The 22,946-nt window shown below is 48.4% G+C and overlaps 1 protein-coding gene across 3 annotated transcripts in view; it reads right to left on the reverse strand.

Annotated features, from left to right (window-relative positions):
* The window catches only part of Slc2a9 (solute carrier family 2 member 9), a 153,949-nt gene that overhangs the window by 74,997 nt on the left and 56,006 nt on the right, over positions 1-22,946 (reverse strand). For all 3 annotated transcript variants that reach the window (XM_059275800.1, XM_059275801.1, XM_059275803.1), the window contains 2 exons: positions 21,295-21,440; positions 1,043-1,175 (listed from right to left, as the gene is read on the reverse strand). In XM_059275800.1, coding sequence (XP_059131783.1) covers positions 1,043-1,175; positions 21,295-21,440 — 279 coding nt within the window. The remainder of the gene's footprint in view (positions 1-1,042; positions 1,176-21,294; positions 21,441-22,946) is intronic.

Consider the following 22,946-nt stretch of genomic DNA (forward strand, 5'->3'; position numbering starts at 1 on the left):
TATTTGTTTCCAGTGGTTGTGAGGATTTAGTGAGCTAATACAGGTGAGTGCCCAGTACAGATGGACCACTCATGGATGGTGTCTCTCCATCTTTTTCCTATTAAGACAGGGTCTCACTCTGTAGCCTAGACTTTGCCTTGAGCTCATGGGGATCCTCCTGCCTCAGCCTTCAGAATATCTGGATTGCATGCATGCTTCAGCACACCTGGACTTCTGTTTTGTTTGGAGAACTGGAGAATGAATACAAGGATTCATACATGCTCAGCAAGCAGCATACTAGCTAGGCTCTCTACCCTCAGACATGTCTGCTCATCCTGACAGACTACTCCAGTCACTCCAGGAGGGTAGGGATGCCATCGTATGCTCCCATCTTTCCCACTGCTTGACAGAATAGCCAGAATGTCAAAAACTAATTGTTCACTGAACATCTGGCGTGAAATTGGTACTGTTATTGATAGAAATGAAGATCTCAGTGTTATTTCAACTCAAGGCTGGGATCTCAGTAGCTTTGTTCTTTTTACCAGGTGAAGGTGTAGTATTTACCATGTTTTATGACTTAAGATGTATATCCACTCGTATGTACGTGTGCACACATACACATGAACATACACACATTCCTACTGTGCTATGAAATAAAATTTTAGAGTCTCACTCACTCACTGTACCGCACATGCCCATTCTGACTATATGTAATTGACACTTTTCCCAAGGGTCCTTTCTTAGCTGGGCAGGTGGAGAGGAGTTTTTCCCTAGTCAGGATGTATCATGTGCCCACAGGAGGACTCGATTTCTTCCATCAAGCCCAGCTGCTTTCTGGAATCAGATCTCTTTTCAGCCACCTTCCTCACGCTCCAGGGCCTCTGCTATCTGACTAGTGCCAGCGGCCAGAGAGGCAGAGGGAGCGACTGTCCCACAGCACCCAACACGGTGTGCTTACAGAGATGCTGCTGCTTGCCCTGTTCGGCCGCTTGGTCCTCAGCACAGCATCTTGCTGTGACCCAGGCACAGGCTGGCACTGTGTGACGAAAGGAAAGGACCCTACCTTTCATGGCTCCTGCCTCATCGTGCTTTTCAAGGAGGAGGTAGCGTGGGCTCTCAGGGAGAAATGGCAGGCTTGCCAGCTGGACCAAGGCAGGGACAACGATCACTCCAAACAGGTATGGCCAGGTGCTCTCCTGCAGGGAGAAGATTCTGCTGATGGAGGGGGCCTGTGATTGTTCTACTGGGGACACTGGACAGAGCAGCTTGAACTCCACAGGAAGTCCCTCTGCTCAGCTTGTCCCCACTGCTAAGGGAAGGAATAAAGCAGATGAGATAATGGCCCTGTGCACACAGCATTTTCCACACTGAGTTGGTGTGGAGTCCTCAGCATTTCCATGAGATGGTGACCTAGCACATCTCTGAAAAGAAAGGAGATCCTGGCAGCCAGGCCACTCAGGGGTTACCAGAGATGTTTCCCTAGCTTGGACCACCACAGCCAACCTGGGGTCTCCTTGGATCTCCTCCACAACTCCAGCACGGCTCCTCCTAGACTGCCATGGGCATGGATCAGATTTGGTTGAATGGGAACACTGGAGCAAGACCCCCGGGTGGTGCCCACCATCTTCTTATTTTCAATGAAGATGGGGAAGGAAGGATGGCCTGGTCTCCCAGGCCTTCCCTGGGGACAAGGAGCCCTTATGTGTGGAGGATCTTCACTTTCCAGACGGGAGGGAAAGACAAATGGCCACCCCCAACACATGCCATCAACTCACCGTGTGCAGTGACTCCCACACAGTGCAACTTAAATGCAGCATGGAGCATAAATGCTTGTGCCCATCAGGGTGACATCCTTTCCTGTCTGTCACTAGATTTACAAATATGCTCCCACTGTGTGCCCTGCATAGGAACAAGCCCCAGAGGCAATGTTGATGGGGAGGACAAGGGCTCTGGCTACAAGATGAGCACTTGGCCTGTTTGATTTCCTAAGACAGGAAAGGAGATAGTCCAGGAGCAAACGAGACACGCTGAAAGCTGAGACTTCACGTGATGGGCAGAGGTCTGCTGGCCTTCTCAGGCCCAATGAGTTCAGAGCCCTTGGGTGAATGTGACTGCTTGTCCTCAGCTACTCGTTGCCTGTGATAGCTCTCAGGAAGGAGAATGTCCCTATCAGCTTCTCTGAGACCTCTGAGGAGCTCTGAAGGCAGAGAGCCCATGAGAGTTCCAGACCTTACCAGGGTGCGGCAGCAGGGACCCCTGAAACACAGAGCAAGCTGGAAGGGGCCTGTCAGGGCACTCAGTCAGTGCTGACTCAGGCCTCCTCTCCAAGGTGACTCCAGTTCTCCTCCCCTTTCTGAAGTTAGTGACTACTTCTATTCAGAGGCCGGCACAGTCCTTGCATCTATCTCCCTTTGAAGGACAGGGGAGGCCATGCCAGGCTTTTCAGTTTGGAAAGGCTTGTGATTAGAAGACCAAGCAACTAGAGAAATCAGACAGCCTGTGGGAGGTCAGAGACAGCAATCGTGGGTGAGGAGTGCCGAGGGACACAGATGGGCTCCAGCCATGGATCATGGAATATTCTGAATGTAGATGGGCTCTGGTGGTACCAGTTGTGACTATTCAAAAAACCACAGGGGTGTCAGTATGAACTGGCATGCAAACTATATTTCAATTAAAAATTTTAAACCATGGTAGAAAACAGTGAACAGAGTCTGCCAGTTCTGCCTGTACACTCTGTACCCATAGGTGCCACCCACCGTGGATTGAAAATATTCAGAAAAAAAATGTATCTGCGTTGAACAGTCATAGACAGACCTCTTTCTCTGTCATCATTCCCTAAGCAATATGGTGTAACAACTGTTTAGATAGCATTTGCATGCCATTAGGTATTATAATAAGTCTCAAGATGGCTTAAGGTACATGGGAAGACATGCGTAGGTTACATGCAAATATCACACCAGAAGCATTCTGATAAGGAGCAGTTGAGGAAGGCTTTTCAGCCTGGCCCAGGTCACCCAGGGAGTGGTAAAGGGCCCTGCTCCTGAGCAGGCAGCTCAGGTCTGAATTTGCTTATTCTCCAGTAGTCATTATGGCCATGGATGAGTATCCTAAGATGTCCTGGAGGAGCCTCAAGGCCACAAGCCAGAGGCCCCCAGCTGGAACCAAGTGAGCTGGATTTGACCTTCGGTCTTTCTGGTGCAAGTGTCTTTCATAATGCTCCTTGGCATATACCAACATGAGCCAAGAAGCCAGAACCTCACTCTGTGGTACCCAATAGCTGCTTCCTGTTGAGAAACAAAGGAGAGTGGGGGATTTCTCTTATACACTGACCAGTTTCAGGGTCCCTTTTCCTACTCCTAGAGAGTAGCTTCAGCTTTAGACTGTTTTTAGAAGTTTTTTTTAAAACAAACAAACAAACAAACAAACAAACAAACAAACATGTAATTCAAGGTAACTATGTGCAGACAAATACTGCATTCTCTCTCCTGGGGATCCTTGGTTCTAGCAATGCGTTCAGGTGGGAGTAGATGTGGATAAAGACTCGGGAACTAGAAAGAGTCCCACGAGAAGGGAAAAAAGACACTTTGAGGGAAGGCAGCGAGTGAGGAATCATATAACATATGACATAGAAGAGGGGAAGGAAGTACAGGAGACAGAGGGTATGGGGACAGCAGGGGGATGAGGGATTCAGTGCAGAGAGGGCATCAAAACAAGGTATGAATGAAAATGCCATAAGGAAACCTGCTTCTCGGTAACTAATCAATCAGACAACTATATGCTACTCCCAGAGGGAGGCTCACAAAGTGCCACAAGAGTCAGCCTTGGAGGAGTCTTTGTGAGGCCAGTCAAGATCTGAGATAACGGGAAGGGACACAGGGCTCCAGCTCAGTGGCTTTGGGTCAGGGTCCTGGTACCCTGTGTTCTCATGAGGACAGGTGTTGGTTATCCTGTTGACCAAGACAATGTCTGACACTCCAGTGGGGAAGGTCTGTGGATCTTCTCAAAGCAGTGTCCTGCTCTTTCAACTGCAAGGCTTCTGTTTTAAAGCTAGGCTTCTAGGTTACTTCTCCCAGGCTCTCAAAGACTTCGGTCCTTTCTATAAATAACACCCCCACCCTGACTATTATGAGACAGCAAACAGTTTTAAGTAGAGTGGGCATCGTGGATCTTACAGAGTCAAATTCTTAATTTCGTGCAACACCAAGTGCCCAGGGATCCCAGAGAAATGGAGCAGGGGACCTGAAGGTGACCAGGCCACATTGACTACTGGCAGGAGCAGCTTTGACTGCTTCTGGGTGTGAGATGTAGAGTCATTGACTACCTCCAAAGCTCTTTGGAGATGCAGCAGGATACTCTTTATATTTCTTCATACTCGTGGTCTGATCAAAGAAAACATGTTATGGCCTGAGTTCTCTATGCAGCCCCATGAAAGGCAGCATTATCCTGGTTTCCAATGCTCTTTCTTCCAGTGGACTGTGTTTCCCGAGAGTCATCCCTGGTCTCGTATCTTGATGTATCTGCCGGTGCTTGAAGTGTGGCAGGTGTTCAGCAAGTGCTGGTAGATTGAATGTGTGCTGGGTTGAGGTGAGTGGTAACCAAGATCATTGATGCAGCTGCTGGAGATGAGACCCCTGAGACATTCTTGAAGTATTTGTTTTTAAATTTAAGCCTTTCCTATATGGATCGTATTAAAGGGCTGATACTTTACAGTAACATAATATTTCCCTATGCAGCACTCTCATGATTTTAGGTCTATTGGAGAGAAATCTGGGCCCTGAAAGGTCAGGGAATACATGTGGGATCCCTTGAGAAGTTGGGGGACTAGCTGGATGGTTGGTTAGCTCTTCTGACCCCTGCACAGGCTCTTCCCTTGTTATTGTCCCTCAGCTCAAAGCAAAGCAGAGCAGCGGCTCTCTCAAGTCCGGCAGCTGCTTGCTAACGAGGGGATTTGAGTGGCGGTTCTATTAGGCTAAATCAGTCCCCTGAGCAGAATTCAGCAGCAGTCACTCCAACTCGGCCCCAGTGCTCACCACAACATGACAGGGACTCCATCACAGGAAGAGACAGGTGCAAGTATCTGCCGTGTGCAACCAGACACCGTGTACAAAGCCGGGCCACCTTGAGAAAGGGGCTCTGCTGCTCATTTGAGTGATCTCAGAGTTTGTAGGAACTAGGCCCAGAAGGCAAATGGCTCCATCAGCAAATGATGACAGAACTCCAGTAACCTTGCCATTCCCACCTCCAGCCACTCCCCAAGGAAGGGCCCTGGTGGCCACAGCTTCCCAGTGCCCTGGGGTAAGGCATGGCTACCTGAGTGTGGAGTGGCAGTCATGGGCCACAACCAAATCTGTCCCCACGAGGCCATTCCAGCTTCTAAAACATCTGCATTCCTTACAACCAATATGCTATTCTAGATATTTCTTGTGTGTATCCATGGCCTGATTCTATTTCTATATTAAGAGAGATCCTTGTACAAGTTTATATTATCATCCCACTCCCCTCTGTTACAAATAACGACATGATAGTCCAAGGACATGACCCTCACTGTGTGGTAAGTCTTTATCAGCGCCCCGTGTGGGGAGCCCATACTCCTACACATACAATGCTCATTCCTCTTCCTTCCTGTTCCTATCACCATTTCCTGCTGTCAAAAGGATTTGCCTGTCTTCTGCCTTGCTGGGTTCTCAGGCAATCTTATAACAAAGACCAGCCTCCATTATTGCCTTTTTATAGATAAGGAACCTGAGGCTGGGGGTCTGCTAGGAAGTACTAAAGCAAAAGCTATCTATAAACCAACTTTATTCTGATTCTATTTGGAAAAGAGTCAAAATTCCACACTGGTTTTAAAAGTCACTGACCTTATGAACTGTCTGTCCCTGGCCAGCCTATTAGATGGGACAATGTTGAGTTTGTACAAATGTACTGAGTCTTTGAGCCCTGCTAGTGATCCTGATTCTCAGCTGAAGAAACCCGAGCACCAATAATTTTCTACCCTAGTGACAATTACACTCCTTATAAATAGATATGTGGGGGTGTGGGGGGGTGTACTGAACCCATGCAGATGGTCATCAGCTCCATGCCCTTAACCTCTGTTGCCCACAGGGTCAAAAAGGCCACAATATAGCTGTACCTTGCTAAAGTGCCCCCAAATTCCCTGACTATATCTTTACAGTTCTCTTGTCTGCTTCCTAAGGAGTTAGCTACCTGCTGTTCTCAGAGCCTGCTCCTTGGAGTTGAAACCCATGATTAATCCCTTTGCCAGCCTTCTGCTTTCCAGCTGAATCACCCTGGTTTCTGAGTCTCATTGTTTCCTTTGTCTGCCATGTGCCTTTTCATCCCTGGCTGATCAGCAGCCTCCAAGCAGAACTCAGAGCGGGAAGGCTTGCAAATGCAGGGGGTGTGTAGGGATGTGTATAGACATGCTATATGAACTGGATTTCTCCTTAATAACTTTGACTCTGGGGATGCAGAGGGGGTTGAGGTTTGATTTCAAATGAGGCTTGGACCTACATTTATTCATGCACCTATGACCTTGGATGTAATCTAGGGATATAGGAGTCCAAGGTCAGAGGAAGGACATCAACTGTGAAATTGGAGCAACGATCACATTCTGATTCTTCTGCTCCTAGCTAGGAGGCCTTGAACTTGTTCTTTGTTGGATCCATTTGCTCAGCCAGAAGAGGAGTAGAACCAATAATGTCCCCTTTGTAGGTTACTGTGAGGGTGAGATAATTTCCTACCATGGGCCTGATACAAGGCTGACAGCCATGAAATGTTGGTTCTCCCCTCACACCCTTGCTGGAGTCCTCAACCAACCTATAGGATCCACACTAACCTAAGAGCTGGTCTAAGGTCACATCTGCTGTCCCCCAAGCCCAGGGGCCATGACATCAGAGTTGGGTATATAGAACACATCTAAGGCCTGGGTATGAGCCTAGGAGTTAGAGAACAGACACACCCACCCTCAGGGGCTTTGCCCTTCCTCCTCCTCCTCCTCTTCCTCCTCCTCCTCCTCCTCCTCCTCCTCCTCCTCCTCCTCCTCCTCCTCCTCCTCCTCCTCCTCCTCCTTCTTCTTCTTCTTCTTCTTCTTCTCTCTCTCTCTCTCTCTCTCTCTCTCTCTCTCTCTCTCTCTCTCTCTCTCTCTCTCCATCCAGGGTTTCTGTCTAGCTATGTGAAGCCCTGACCTTTGAGCCCTCTGCTGCTGGGTGACATCCCAGCCCAAGGCCCCTGCAAATCTCCTTTGTGTGCTCCCACACGTCAGCTAGCCCTCACTAACCTAGCAATACTGAAGTGAGCACCTGCCTCAGTTTCCCTGCTAAACTAAATGGCTTATCTGATAGTATGATGCTGCCACCTACCCATCTGTCATGCCTTTGACTCCTCCAGGCTTGTGCCCAACCAGCTCATTGTTGATAGCCCTAGGGACGGGAGCCTGGAGACCTATCACGCAGTGCTCATTATCCCCAGGATTCAGTCAGGCTACTGGTGGTCTGCTTCGTGTACTCCTAGTTTTTACTTCCTTCCATCATGGTCTTCTGCAGAACACCTGGGGAATGGATGTGGTACACACACACACACACACACACACCAGTGGCACCTCCCCTCCTCAATGCCTCTAAGCACACTTTACTCTAAGGGCGCTCTCTTCATGGAGACAGTTTGATTGTCAATGATCAAACACCCTCATCCCTCAACTCATTCACACCATCACTCATTTAATCCACAGACATGCTCAGAAAGGACCAGGAGGGTCTGGGGTCAGTGATGGGCCAGCAAGGCAGCAGCTAGGCATCCTGACCCAGGCCTTGTGCCTCTTGCATTTATCATGGAATCTCTGCCATTGGCTTTCCAGCCCCCCATATACTCTTGGCTCACAGAGCTGCAACACACACACACACACACACACACACACACACACACACACACACACACACAGAGGTATGCACACACACTAAACCAATGAGTAAATGAGAGTCCTAGAAACCACAGGCTTGTGGTCTTTATCTTTTATGACCAACTTTCTGTGATGCTCTAAGAGTCTGTCTTACGGGGATTAAGTCAGCACTGATGGCGTCCATCCAGAAAGCTGACAAAAGAGTCAAGCTCTGATTGTCATATTTTCCTAACACTAAGCTCATGGCCTTAGCAGTAGCCAAAGCCCAGAGAGGACAGTTCGGTCACATATTCCTACTTAATAAGCTGGTGTAGCCACCACGGGCCAGGTGAAAGAGACAATAGCTAGCCTACAGTACAGGCTGTCAGGAGACTTCAGGAGAACACGTGTGCGGAGCTCAGCCTGTCATCTAGTTCTCAGTAATGCTCAGTCAAAGGCTGTCATTGCCAACACTACATACCGCCACAGCCTCTAGTGTAGACAGGACTCAAGTGTAGCTACTCCTTGAGAGACCTACTTAAAGCCTCATCTGCTCAGACACAGAGGTATCCTGCTTCCACCGATGAAGCTACCTAGCAGGACTTTGCCTGCATATTCCTGGTCTCTCACCCTGCCCAGATTGTCCCCAGGGTTGCAGTTGTAGCCCCAGTCATTGAGTGGGTGGTTGGCACATGCTGGCTGGTGAAGAATAAAGACCTGGGCAACAAAGAGAGGCCTCTTTCTGTCTCTTCCCCTCATCAAAGTACAGCAGCCTCTTTGGCTGGGCCAGTGTCCATTCTACAGACTCAAATGCTCCTGTGAGCACAGGCAGCAGGGAGTAGATTGGCCTTGCTTGTTGCTCACACAGCCTGGCTTGTCCACAAAGCCTCATCAGTAAAATAGGTAGTGTCTGGGTCCTGCCTCAGTCTCTCAAAGATCACCAAACTGGGCCAGTGCTAGCCATGCACAGCCTCTGGAACACTCTCTAGAGATGCAAATTCAGGAGGCCTGAGGTGCAGCTTGGATCAGGATGCTGTGAGAGTACCACCAGGCACTATGATATACAGCTACCTTCTCCTGCAAATCACTGCTAGGGAGGTAGCAAGATCATCACTAGGGGCGTTCAAGTGCAATTGGGAGCTATTGGAGCCTCAGTTCCCTGTTTAAGGGATGGATGCTTCAAGCTTTCTTTAGAGTGTTTTCCGATCCAGCATTTCATGATTTGATTATTTTAAAAATCCATTTGTTTGTGCATTGCATAGTAGAGGATCACAGAAAAAGAGGAAACTTCCCAACAAACAAGGTAGATAGTGTATGCTTGTTCATCTTTGATTCTTAAACATGGTGATATGGGCATTGACAAGCATAGTAGCCATTGGGGTGAGAGGTTGGCTTGGTGACAATTATGGAATGAGATTTTCAGCCCAGTGTTGAAGAGGGCAAAACAAAGTGGGGGTCGAGGACTTGAGCATCTGTGGGGGTACCCAGAAATATGCAAGATACTCACCCTAGAAACTCCTAATGGCTCAACACAAAGGGGCCACCCAAGACAGGGCAAGGCCGTGCATTGCAAATGGAAACTGGGAGAAAGACCCTCAAGCCCCACATCTTCTGCACCAGCGCTGTCCTTTCTCACAGAAGTGCCATTTGCCCGATCAGTGGACCCAGGGTGATCACAGCTGTGGGCAGACCAGGCCCAGCAGCAAAGCATGAGACTGATAACAAGGACATAAAGCCCAGAGCCCTTGTCACCTGCAGTGGACCTGGCCTCCAAGATAGGCATCTTTTGCTCTGGTAAGAGAAATTGACCTTTGGAGGAAAAAAAAGTAGAAAAGGCAAGCACTGGCTGATGGGGTGCAGTCACCATGGAAATGCTGTGCACATCCTCATTCGTGTGTGTGTGTGTGTGTGTGTGTGTGTGTGTGTGTGTGTGTGTGTGTGGGTGGGTGGATGGGGGAGTGGCTCAACTCGTACCAGGATCTGCTCAGCTCCTTTTAAATAGGAAAGAAAGCAGCAGACATTGGAAAGAGCCTGTAGCACAGAAGAGAGAGGCACAAAGAAACTGAAGAAAGATAAAGAGCGCTGGAGCAGAGAGAGACACAATGCAGGGAGACTGCTGTTCTGCTGTGAGAAAGCAAGCATGGGATGCTGTGAAAAGGCAAAGGCCCAGAGCGAAAGGCCTCAGCAATGAAAACTAAGACCGTCATAGTACATAAGGCATGAGGAGGGATGGGGTGTGAGCAGAGGACACATGGGACATGGATGCAGAAAGAAACTAGTGGGAGGTGACTGGAGGGGGCAGGCTAAGGGTTAGCAGGAGGTTGGGGAGATAGGACAGCAGATCTTACTGAAATACACTTCGTTCAAAAATGCCTGCACTGGGTAGTTTTATGTCAATTTGACCCAAGATAGATTCAGTTGAGGGGAGGGAACCTCAATTGAGAAATTGTCTCCATATGATTGGACTGTAAGAAAGCCTGCATTTTCTTAATTTGTGGTTAATGTGAGTGGGCCCAGCCCATTATGGGTGGTACCAGTCCCGAGCTGGTAGTTCTGCGTGCTATAAGGAAGCAGGGTGAGCAAGCCAGGAAGCAGCACCCCTTCACGGCTTCTGCTTCTGTGCCTGCCTCCAGGTTCCTGTCTCCAGGTTTCTACCCTGACTCCCCTGGATGATGGACTGTGAGCAGACATGTAGCCTGAAATTAACCCTTTCCCCCTCAAGATGTCTATAGTCATGGTGTTTATCACAGCAATAGATAAGTCAAGATGCAGTTGGAAGGGAGCAAGAAGGCAGGGCATCTTGCAGAATAACCCTTCCAGGGAAGTACCCGCCCCCATCTGTCTGAGCACTCAGTGGATAAAGAAAAGCTTTGCCGGAAGCCCCGCTGGCCTCAGCCCTAACCTCCACTCCTTTCAGAAGGGCCAGGGAAACTGCACCTTCCGGTTGTTTGAGTTGGGTCTTCCTTGAAGCGGATGGTGTAGATGGAGAGGAGGGAGCAAGGAAGATTCCCAGGGAATGCCTGAGTATTATGGGATGGTGGGAGAGCAGGGCCTACAGGGAAGGAGAGGAAGTTGCATGGTGCTAGAGATGAGAACAGATCAGAATTGGACCTTGGACCCCCAAATCAGGGGTTTCTGAATACGGTCTTCATTTAATAGACACAACAGTCTGTTTTGCATGACGGCTGTCATTTGTAGACCCCAGGGCCAAACACAGCATATACAGCATCTCACTTAATGGTGACATTGGCTCCATGGAGTGTAGGTTATTCCCATTTTACAGACACAGACTCTGAGCCTCAGAGAGCTGAAGTCACTTGTCCAGGTCACACAGCTGGAGAGCAGCAGAGGCCAGACTTTATCCCACAGCTTCCTAACCTCCAAGTCAGCTCACTTCCCACAGTGCTATGGCAGGCACATGGGAGCAGCTGGCCTGCCCATCTTATCTCTTGGCATGGTATCCTAGGCATGATTACTGAAGCATTCTCAGTTTTCAAATGTATCGACTCTCTCTCGATTTCTTTGTTTTTGCATGGGATATTCTCTCTGCCTGGAACTGTACTTCCCTTCCCTTCCACTTGGGTGATTGTCCCTCACACAACAAGGCAGATGCTACCCTCTCTAGAAAGATTTCCATTGCATTTGCTCCCATAGCTCTCCCACCCCTGGGTTCCCTTAAGGCCAGATAGGTCACACTTGTCCCGCAGGCCACTCCTCTGTATTCTGACACTTGCTTTTCTAAACAGTGAGTGTCCTATCTGTAGAGGCTTTCCATGGCTCCTCCCTTTGGAGTCTAGTGTACTAAGAAGCCCAGAAAATGAAAAGAAGTGTGTAACTATATGGGAGGCAAGGGCTATGGATGCCATGGACCTGCCAGCCCAAGGCCCATTCCAGTGGTGATGGGATCTTCACGAGACAGCAAGTTCAGCTGGGAAACAGCAGCATTCGGGAGACAGTATTTGCCAGAGAAAGTAGTGCAGTGGACGACGTGGCCAGGGAATGAAGGTACAGTCCTTCGGGGCTTGTGACTCACCTCTAGCATTGCCTCCCTGCCACCTCCCACTCAAAGCCATGTCCTCAAAGGGCAACCTTACTAATCATTTCCCCCGTGGTCCTTCCGAGAGAAGAGAGCTAGGCTCAGACAAGCTTCAAAGGCTTTCTTTACAATTCCATTTGACGCGACTTCAAGAACTGTTAAATTTATCTTTGCTTCCTCTGCTCCCTTGCTTGCAGATAGAGCTGGTGTGGCTGGGCTGACCCTGGAGGTAAAGCGCCCCCACTGAAGCATGACTCACCAAAACAGAAGTACAAGCAGCCAGAAGCCTCAGAGCTAAATCACAATTGAGACTGCCTTTGATGCGCAGAGAACTGGGCATCAGGGGAGGTGGGTTCACTCTGGCTGGACACCATGAGCACTTGGTGGCCAGCAGGAGTCTTGGCTACTCACCACTCAGGCCATAAGCATGGGGTAAATGTCTTGGTTTCTGTTCTATTCATGTGAAGGTACAACATGACCAAGGTGGCTTATAAAAGAAAGCGTTTAACTGGGCACTTGCTTACAGTTTCAGAGGGTGAGTCCATGACAGTCACAGTGGGGAGCACGGCAGCAGGCAGCAGGCAAGTATGGCACTGCTGCAGAGGCTGAGGGGTTACATGGTTAGATAACAGCTGTGAGGCAGAGAGAAAGAGCTAACTGGACGTCATGAAATCTCAAAGCCCACCCCCAGTGACACACCTCCTCCAGTAAAGGCCACACCTCCTAATCCTTCCCAAACAGTTCCACCAACTGAGGACCAAGTATTCAAATATATGAGCCTATAGAGACCATTCTCATTCAAATCACTACTGTGGGGTCCTGTTGGATTCTTGGAAGCACTAGAAAATTCAAGGTTGAAAGGGTGCCTTTCCTCTGCCCTGAGGGGGCAGACTCTGCATTTGGATCTATGACAATACAAAGAGGAGACTTTTGATCATGTGCTCCAGGAAGTAACAACAGGTAAAAATGACAGTTTGACTAGAATGTGGAATAAAGAGAGGTGGAGGAAGGAGTCTTGTGTGGAAAAAGCTAACTCCAGTGACTGGCAGGATAGGAGGCGCCTTAAGAAGAGCCTTGCCCTCGGGGCCTTGAAGGATGATGCAATTAGAGGAAATGAAAGGAAGCTGGAGAAGTAGGAAGGCAAGTTCTGGGAGGGGCTCAGGGTTGGCTTGGGATGAGAGCGTGGGGGTGTTTTAACTCTAGGTCCCCTGGCTTAGCTGTAGACGGGGGAGGTTGGCTGAGATGAGAAGGGGAGATGGAAGATGGGTCACCATGCTTGGCGCATCACTCTCCTGGGAAATCCAAACCTGTCTGAAAGAGGAGACTGAGAGGACTGGGTGTCTTAGTAATGGTGTTTAGACTTTGTTGTGACATTAAGAATACAAAGGCAGGTCAGGGGGGATGCTTGCCTTACAAGCATGATTCCCTAGGCATGATGTAGTGGGATGGAGCTTGCTGGTCTGTTATTCTGGCCTGCTTGATGAGTTTCAGGCCAATGAGGGACACTGTCTCAAAAGAAAAAGATAGATATTGCCTAAGGAATGACAACTAAGGAATGAATGTCCTCTGCGCATGTATCCAACATGCACACAGATGTATATACATATACATACACATATATATATATGTACAAACACACACACACATATATATACAGAGAGAGACAGAAAGACAGACAGAAAGAAATAAAGAAGAAAGACAGACAGATGGAGACATAGAGAATGAGAATACAAAAGTGTTCATCTTGTAGCTATTCCCACACAACCTGGTATTTTCTCGGGCTATAGAAGCAGGCAAAGGGGTTGCCCCACACGAGAATCTTCTTTTCAATGATGAAAGGTGTGACTTTCAAGTCAGGATGGCTAAGGACTCTTCTATCAGGTGCAAATGCTTGAAACAAATTCCCCCAGATGAATGTATTCTTGACAAAACCAAAAGCTCTCTCCTTCCTGGATTTCAGTGAAGTCTGTTGGGTGCTAAGCTAAAAAGTTCCTTGAGAACAAGAGCTTTCATACCCTTGGGGTGGGGTGCACTTGAGATAAACAGATATCAAGAGGGGCTGACTTCCCAGGGCTCTGCCCTCTGGGATGCCCCTCCTGATCTCTGAACAGGGGGACCAGAGGTCCTATTGCACAGATGTGGGCTTAAAGCTGGGAGGCTCAGGCCACTGTCTCAGTGCTGTAGGCACCGGAGTCAAACCTCTCCAAGGCTGAGCTTTCAACCTGGACAGAAACTAAAGTGACTCATTCTTAGTGCTGAGCATGAGCTGAGTGGTGGCTAACACCAACTTCATACCAGCTGCATGTCTGCTCCAAGCTTGCTGTGTATTTCATGACATGTGGAACAACCATGGGCAGGACACCACTATTAAACCCATTGTGTAGATAAGGAAACACTCTCATAGATGTTCATCAACTCATTCAAAGCCCCTCAGCAAGTGAGTGGCAGATGGGATGCAGCCTGGGACTGCCTGGCATGAGATACTCTAGCTGTCACGTGGTGACTGCCTGGGGCCCTTCCCTGGAAGGTCACTCTTTCTGTGACAGTGACACAGTTATCTCTGCTTTCTAATATCATGGGTAATTCTATTGATTTAAGGTCTTTTATAACCACTTTCCATGTTGGATCTGCTTTTACTGCACTGAGAAGGAGCTATACTTCTTAGGCAAACAAACATGGAGTGTTTACAAAGGTTAATCACAAAATGACCACAGAATCAACCTTCATGTTTCCCCAAGGGAGGTACTCGTGAGGTTCTTTCTACAGACAAGATAGAACACGGTGAATGGCAATAAGAAAATCAGAGCTACGTGGGATTGACGACATTGCTCTGAGTAGTTTGACTTAACTGCAATCAAAATGACAAATTATTTAGGAAAGTGTCTCTTGAGAATGTGGAAAATTAAAAGTTCTAGAAATAACACTGTCAAAATTATCTTCCAAAATGTCACAAGAGGGAAGACAGTGAAAGGTATGAGTCAAGAGTCAGACTTTCTTTCAAAAGCAACATTTGGGAAAAAAATTAAGATAATCATTGGGGCTAGAGAATTTTCTTAGTGGTTTAAACATTTACTGATCTTGCAGGGGACCCGGGTTCTGTTCCCAGAACCCACATAAGTGACTCACACCCATCTGTAACTCCAGTTCTAGGGGGAATCTGATGCCCTCTTCTGGCCTCTGCAGGTACTGCACCCAGTGATGTATATACCTACATGCAAGCCTTCATTCATTCACAGAAAATAAAAATAAGTAAAACCTTTAAATAAAAAGAGAAAAACATGACAGTTGTTTCTAATAAAGTTCCCCACAAACTCCCACTGTGTCAAGTGGCAGTGGCAGCATCCTGAGATCACAACCAGTCATGGATGTCACTAAGGAGAAGTGGCTGCTAGAGAGGAGGAGGAGAACACAGCTTTGAAAATGCCATTAACAGCCATCATTTTGAACTATCTAGGTAAGCAAGTGATAGACCCTACTAGGAAGTGAAAAGGAGTCCCAGATCAGCATATACCAACCTGTCAATCACCAGTTTGAAAACAAAATGCAGAAAAGAAATCCCATTAGCAACAAAACAGAAGAGCTTAGGAGTCAATACACAATTACAGTGTCTGTTTTCTTTGTAAAGAATACAGCAGCAGGGCTGGGGATCAGTGAGTGCCTAGCTTGTGTAAGTCTCAAAAACTTACATCCAAGAACTACAGCTGTAGTTAATAATAACACTGATAAAAAGAAATAAAATACAAGCATTCCTGTCGCTACAACTGAGTAATATGAAGGAGAAGCAAAGTGAGTAGGGAAACACGCTTCTCAGCAGAAAAACAGAAACCATCCTCAACTTTTCCAAATCAGTGTATCAGTTTAGTGTAATGTGGATCAAACGTTCAATGGTGGTTTTGTTTGAGATGAGAATGGTCCTTCAGGTTCCAGGGGACAATTAGCAAAGGAAAGGTTCCAGCTTTGACAGTAGAGGCAGAGGGCACCGTGCTGGACACAAAGTCACATAGTATTTAAATCTTTCAGGGTGGGCCAGAGAATGGGGAGGCCACAGGGACCTGATGGGCAGTCCAGAGCAGGAACTCATGTGGACATGCTAACTTGATATGTATTTAGGGCACCTTAAATATGAACGGGGGAAGGTTGTTTGACTTAGGGAAAGTGGAATAAAGGTGGGAGAGAAAAGAAAGCAAAAGTGAATGGTTTTCATAACATAGTCTGAGAGTCAAGGATTAAAACAGACACAGCTAGGGAGATGGCTGGGTAGATAAAGAGCTTCCATGCCAGCATGAAGAGCAGGGGTCCGTGCTGGAACAATGCAGATGTGAGGTGTGTGGCTGGCGTCCCTGCCTGTGAGAAGAGGCCAGCTCTGAGCTTCCACTTATCCGCCCTGATGCCTCAGCCACAGTAGCTGCCCAAGTATTCCCACACCTCTCTCCCCTATTCCTGCCTACGGTCTTCATCCAACATCTCTGCTTTTTATCCTTGTTAGAGAAATACTTCATTAATATGCCTTTTAACATGTACCCCGGAAGCAAATATTGTCACAGGACTGCCCCACCACAGGTCTGATGAAATTCGTGACATCAGTTTAATTGACTCTGCACTGGGGTTGCTCTTTCTTCTGCCCTGCCGGGTCCCATAGTAACTCTCACCATTTCCTCCTCCTCCTCCGTGTTTCAAAGAAACCACCCGAGTGGAAGCATCCCTTTTCAGTCTTTACATTTTTAAAAGCTGAGATGTCTCCATCTTTGAAGGTGAGAAACAGGATTAAAATAAAGAAATTAAATCCTTGCACCTGGTGAAATGCCCACAGCTCCTGCTCAGCTAGTACCTCACAAAACCCCAGAGGAGATGAAGAAAGAACTTTTGTCTGATGTCCTTTCTCTCATCAGAAACCCAAGCTCCACCTTCACAGAGGGTGGGCATGAAAAAACATGACAAACAAATCCAGACCCAAGATGTTTACTGGGCTATGCACACATCCTCCTAGCCCAGTGGTTCTTAACCTGTGGACTGTGACCCCCTTGGGGTCCCATATCAGATATTTACATTACAATTAGTAACTATAAAAATTACAGTTATGAAGTGGCAATGACATAATTTTATGCTTTGGGGTCACCACAGCATGAGGAACTGTATTAAAGGGTCCCAGCTGAGAACCACTGTTCTAGCCAGAGTCAACTAAGCCTAGAAAATCCAATTTGATGGGGAGTATTAGGGTTTGGAGGTGAAGTGTTCCCCTGAGAGACTCATGTGTTGAAGGCTTGGTCTCCAGTGTAGGGTTCCCAGGGGACACTTTGGGAAAGGGATTGCATCATGAGGACTCTGACCTCATGTGGCTGAGTCAGTGCGGCAATGCCTTTGAAGAATATATCTTGTTACCCTCTGTCTTTCTGTCTCCCTCCCTCCCTCCCTCCCTCCCTCCCTCCCTCCCTCCCTCCCTCCCTCCCTCCGTCTCTTCCTCCCTCCCCACTGTAGTGAGGTACGCATCTTCCCCACCATGCCTTTCTGTCATGATGTTCTGCCTCAACACAAGTCCTCAACGATGCAGCTAGCTGACCATGGACTAAATTTCTGAAATTTAAATTTGAATTTCATGAACCAGAATAAATGTTTGCTCCTTTAAGATGTTTCCCTCAGCTCTTTTATCACAGCAATAAAAACTAACATGGGAAAAGACAACTTGCAGGGGATCTATGCCTTTTCAGTTGGCCCAGATGAGGCGGTAGGCATAGTTGCTGGACCTTCTGGCCAGAGTCATGCTGATGTGCCCTGCTATTCCAGGGGCAGCACTTGCAGCCTGGGAACAGGGGTGCTGCCTGTGTTCTTAAGTCAACTCTGCTTCCCAGTAGTCTGCAACCTGGGCCATTTATTGTCCCTCGAAAGCTGTTGTTCCTCCTCCATGGCTCCTGACTTGGCGTCTTGTACTACTACTCTACCTGGCTAACAAACCAGATACCCAGAGATATCTCTGACTCTCTCCAGGCTGACGCAGGCCATCACCCACTGATCCCCTATCCCATCTGCCCCGTGCACCCTTGTTGCTGTAATTCTGAGCTGAGTGAGCTCCTGCTGGACTAGGGCAAGCCCTCTGGTCTTGACTGAGATTCTGGGAAAACTGGACATCCATATGAAACAGAGTTCTAGGGGATCTGATGCCCTCTTCTGACCTCCAAGGGCACCTGCATGCACCTGGTACACATACATAAACTCAGAACCACACACATCTACATAAAACTAACAAGTAAAATAACCTTTAAGAACAGCCAATGGGCACTTGAAGAGGCACTTAGCACGGCTAATCAGCAGGAAAATGCAAATCAAAACCCCAGTGAAGTATCACCTCCCCCCTTACAATGGCCATTATCAAAATGACAAGAGACAGAAGGTGGCTAAAGCCTGAGCAAAGGGACCCCCACCTAGTGGAGGCTGGAACAAGATCCCTGGTCTTTCTGCCGCTAAACAAATGCTAGTATTTCCTAAACTGTTTTCTCTGCTTGACAGTATCCTCTTCACTCAGTCCCCTCCCCCACCTCCCCCAGTCCTAGCCAACACAAATCCTAGTTATCCCTAAGGCATCATTTCACACCACTTCTGCAGGAAAACCATTCACCCCACAACAAGGTCAGTGTCCTACTTCTTCTGTTATCTGCCGACCTCGGGCTAATTGCCTCCCTGTGGTTTCCATGAGTGTGGCGTCTAGTCTGGCTACCCTGTAGTTGCAGTAGCAGCAGCCAGCCCAACATTACAGCGGACCGGGACCTCCTACAGACTTGCTGAGGGGGTGGATACCTGGCCGCCTCCGGACTGCAGTGCATAACCATCAGCAAGATGCACTCTGCAGTGGGGGAGGAAACATGGAAGCCAACAGAAACCTCAGAACAGGAGAGACCATCCTTGCCAGTGATGTGTTCCCAGAGGAAACAGGGTTTAAGTGGGACATGGGGATGGGGGACTTTGAGCCATGCCTGCTACCAAGAAGGATGTTGGGAAAGGGTGACCCGCCAAAGGTCACACAGTTCTTGCAGTCTCTAAAGCCTCGTTAGGATGTGACTGTATCTGACATGCTCATTGCTGGACTCCAGCACCCGACTCCATGTTTTAACCATTTGCTAACTGACTGAGTAAATGAACAAAAACAGAGGCTTAAGGAGGGCCTGGGACAACAGAAAAGCTTTAGGATTGACATCCAAAAGGTCTGATGGGTGACAAGGAATTTAGAGTCCTGTAAAGCAGGCACTTACGTTTTCAATCCCTGGAGAACAAGTAAACTAATTGCTGGCTTTAGTACACACTTCTACGCGGGCTACGGTTGTTACATTGTTTTTATTGTCACTGACAAATGTTCACTTTGGGAGCTTAAAAACATCTTTAAACAGAGAGCAAACGAATCTTGTGAGACCTCACCCCGGCAGACAGACTGTTTCCAGCACACTCACACTAATTATGGAAATTGTCAGTCAACAGACACCCGGAAGTAGAGAGCAGGTGTTGTTTCTGGTTTTGTAAAAAGAGGAAAACCAGAGTGTGCCTGGAGCCACTCTGGCAGTCAACCCAGAGAGGTGAGAGGCAGGCGGCTCTGAGGCAGGCTGGACCAGCCGAGACGTAACAAGCCACACATGATGACACGCGGGCACATTTAAAGGCAGGATGGATGGCTCACCCAGTGAAAGAGCTTGCTCTGCAAACCCGAGAGCCTAGTTCAACCCCTAGAAGCCCTGGTGGAAAGCTGTCCTTTGGCCTCCACATATTGGACCTGTGGAATCTCTCCTGAGTAAGTAAGGTAGGAGCTGGATCCAGAGTTAGCGAGGTCAGGCAGCACCCAGAAGAAGCCCACGGCAGAATAACGGCTTCTTCCTAAGCTTGAGCATCCCAGAGAAGCCAGCACTGGGTGAGACATGCCCAGCAGACAGATTTCAAAGCCCTTGAGCTCTGCATCCTCTAGCTTTTAGCTCCAGCTTCTAAGTTGTAGGCAGGACCTAGGCTGGAGGCAAGGGCAAGGCTTTGAATGACTCACTAACTAACGCAGCCTTGCCCGGGAGCACTCTCCTGGTGCACTTGCTCATTAAGCTGTCTTGTTGCAGGACCCTGCTGCCAGAATCTGGGTGCTAAGTGCTGTTGACATCAGGCATGGCTTAAGTACTCAGAACAGTCCTTGGCTTGTGAGAGCCGTGAGTGAGTTATACATCCTGTCCTCCTCCTTCCTGCACTCACCCCATAGGTGGCCAGGAGAGGCCTCTGTATCCCCAGGGAGCATCTGGGCCACCCTCCTATCATCCCCCTCACCCATCACAGGCTCACCCATCACAGGAAGTAGACACTGTGGACTCAGCTTCCTTCCAGGTCTTGGCCAATGCACTGCTCCCTACCCACAGCCACTGCTGGCTCTGGCCACATGGGTCAGCAGCCACGGCCTCCTACTGGGCCTCTGAGCCCGCCTCACCCTTCCCACTTCAGTTTGGTCCCTTTCCCTTACCTCCTCATAGCCCCTTCTGCCAGGGCTCTGGCCACACCACTGCCCTGCTGCAGTGGCCCTGGAGCATCCTGCTCTTTCCGGTTGAAGCCTGCTGGGCTCAGTGAGCAGACCCTCGCCTTCCTCCTCACTCACCCTCCTCATGCGTCTTCCTCACCCATGTGGGTCATTCCTGCTCTCTTGAGACCCTCCCAGTTACTATCACAGACCCTGCCTCTATCTGAAGGCCTTTTCCATGGCCTCATCTGTCTCTAGGACACTTTCTCTCCCAGACCCCATCACCACTACCTAACCCTCACTCACCCTTGGGGATGCTCAGAGGCCTCACCTTCTGGGAAAACCTTCCTCGGGCTCGCCTCACTCCTACACCAACCTGGATGAACACATTTCTTTGCCAAGCCCAAGCCCACCTAGCAAGTATGTGGTTGAGCGGGGATTCTAACGCACTCCTTCCTGTTCCTCATACAAACGGGAAGATGGTGCAATCATTTAGGAGAAAAAGATAAACTCATGATTGTGGTAGAGTTACTGAATATCTCCCAAAGATACCGAAAAATGTGTAAAATGAGAGCAGCAAGCTGCAGAACCATATGTATGGCATGATCCTATGAAAACAACACAAACACGGCTAATTGAATATTCAGGTAAGAGGTATGCCTGGTTTTTAAAGCAGAGGGCAAAGCCTGTACAAATGGAAATTCAGCTGTCAACAATGGTTGGTGAGCAGTGGACTTGAACACTCCGTAAGGTTTGGGTTTTTAATATAGCATTTATATTCTAAGAAAGTGAAAGGCATCTACAACTTTTCTCCGTGGATGTGTAAAACACCTGAGCCCTCAGGAATCGCCACCTTAGAGATGAGACTTCTGAGGGCTCCTTGTGACCCGGTAACAGAGAGACGAAAGCAGCCATGGCTGTCCGGGAAGCCACACTTACCTTTCCCAGGAGCTCAGGTAAGCCCAGCAGCTGCCCAACAAACACGCCAATGCAGATGAAGATGGCAGTCACCTGGCCCAGGGAGCCTCGGATCTGCTTGGGTGAGATCTCATTGAGGTACATGGGGAGTGCACTGAGTGCGATGCCTGAGAAATAGACACAGCAGTGAGAGAGAGGCCCTGGCTCCCATGTGGTCACATGACAAGCACTTACAGACGCTGATGTGTCCCTGCCCATTACACCAAGACCATGTGAGAGCACTTGTCAGCTCACAGCGATGCTAACTGCCATGGGGAAGAAGCAGCAGGGGCCACAACCCTGAGGGTGTGGTACTTTGAATGAGACATGTCCTCCATAGGCTCCAGTATGTGCACATTTTTCCCCAGTAGGTGGTGCTCTTGTGGAAGGTTTAGGTGGTGTAGCCATGCTGGGGGAAGTACATCACTGGGAGTGGGCACGGGATTTCATAGCCTTGTTCTGCTTCCCGTTTGTTCTCTATTCTCTCTCAGCTTCCTGTCCCTGCCGTCATGCTTGCTGCCATGCCTCTCCACCATGATAGACTCTTTTCCCTCTGGAACCCTGAGCTGTAATAAACTCCTCTCATAGGTCACTTTGGGTCATGGTATTTATGTCACAGCAGCAGAAAAGTAACTAATACAGTGTCGTGTTGACTTCTCTAGCTCACCAGAACAGTAGGGGTGAGAGCAGACAGGAGGGATATCTGTGCTCTGTATTATGAAAAGGAACTGCATATGCTCAGCATGCACACACTGCTATTTGTTCTTAGTTGGCCTTTTACTTAGAGAACAGGACATACAGTGAACATGCAACCTCCATTAAAGAGAAGGCGATGATGAGAGGAAAGTCCAAGAGGCTATAGGAGGGCTGCTCGGACACTGAGAATCTCAGAGATGAGGCTGATCCCTACACAGTGGGGCAAGGCTGAACTGTGGATGACCAGCTGCCTTCATTCTGATTCTTCATAAAAATATGATAGCTGGAGACAGCCCAGAGAAGGTAGATCATGAGGTAGATCATGTGGGGTGATAGCCACTTGTGTTGCCAGACTGCCGTCTCTCTCAATAAAGTATAGCTTAATGATTCAGTTCCTGAATATCTACTCACTGGTGTTTCCAGTTGAAGGCAGCTTGAACCATTCCTTGTATTCTAGATATAAGAACAGTGGAGCTATCACCATTATGGAGATGGGAACACAAACTGAATATATATATATATATATATATATATATATATATATGGATTGGTAGAGTATCTGGCACAAATTCAGCTGTTAATTTATGGCAACTATGGCTAAGCCCGTGGTGAAGAAGGAGGTAAGCCGTATAATAAGCCTATGTTTGGGTCTCTGATGCATCCTGGCTTGCCTGGTACCATCTACCCAGGGTGGTTGGTCTTCAATAAGCATCCCCATTCTGAAGCAGCCTTGTTCAACTTCTGACCCTATCCCCTGCCATCCATCCTCCCTTGACATGTGAAGTTCAGGGCTCAGGGAGAACTCTAGGCCCGTTGTGCCCTTGAAGACTGACCGTGGTTCTTCTCTTTGTTTCAAACCCTCTGTCCTCAGAGATCTGAGGCTGATTCCCACGTACGCTTCCTGTTTCAGTTCAATGTCACTTCCTACAGTAGGAGGT

The sequence above is a fragment of the Peromyscus eremicus genome, chromosome 10 (assembly GCF_949786415.1).
Source record: "Peromyscus eremicus chromosome 10, PerEre_H2_v1, whole genome shotgun sequence".
NCBI classification, from domain to species: Eukaryota; Metazoa; Chordata; class Mammalia; order Rodentia; family Cricetidae; genus Peromyscus; species Peromyscus eremicus.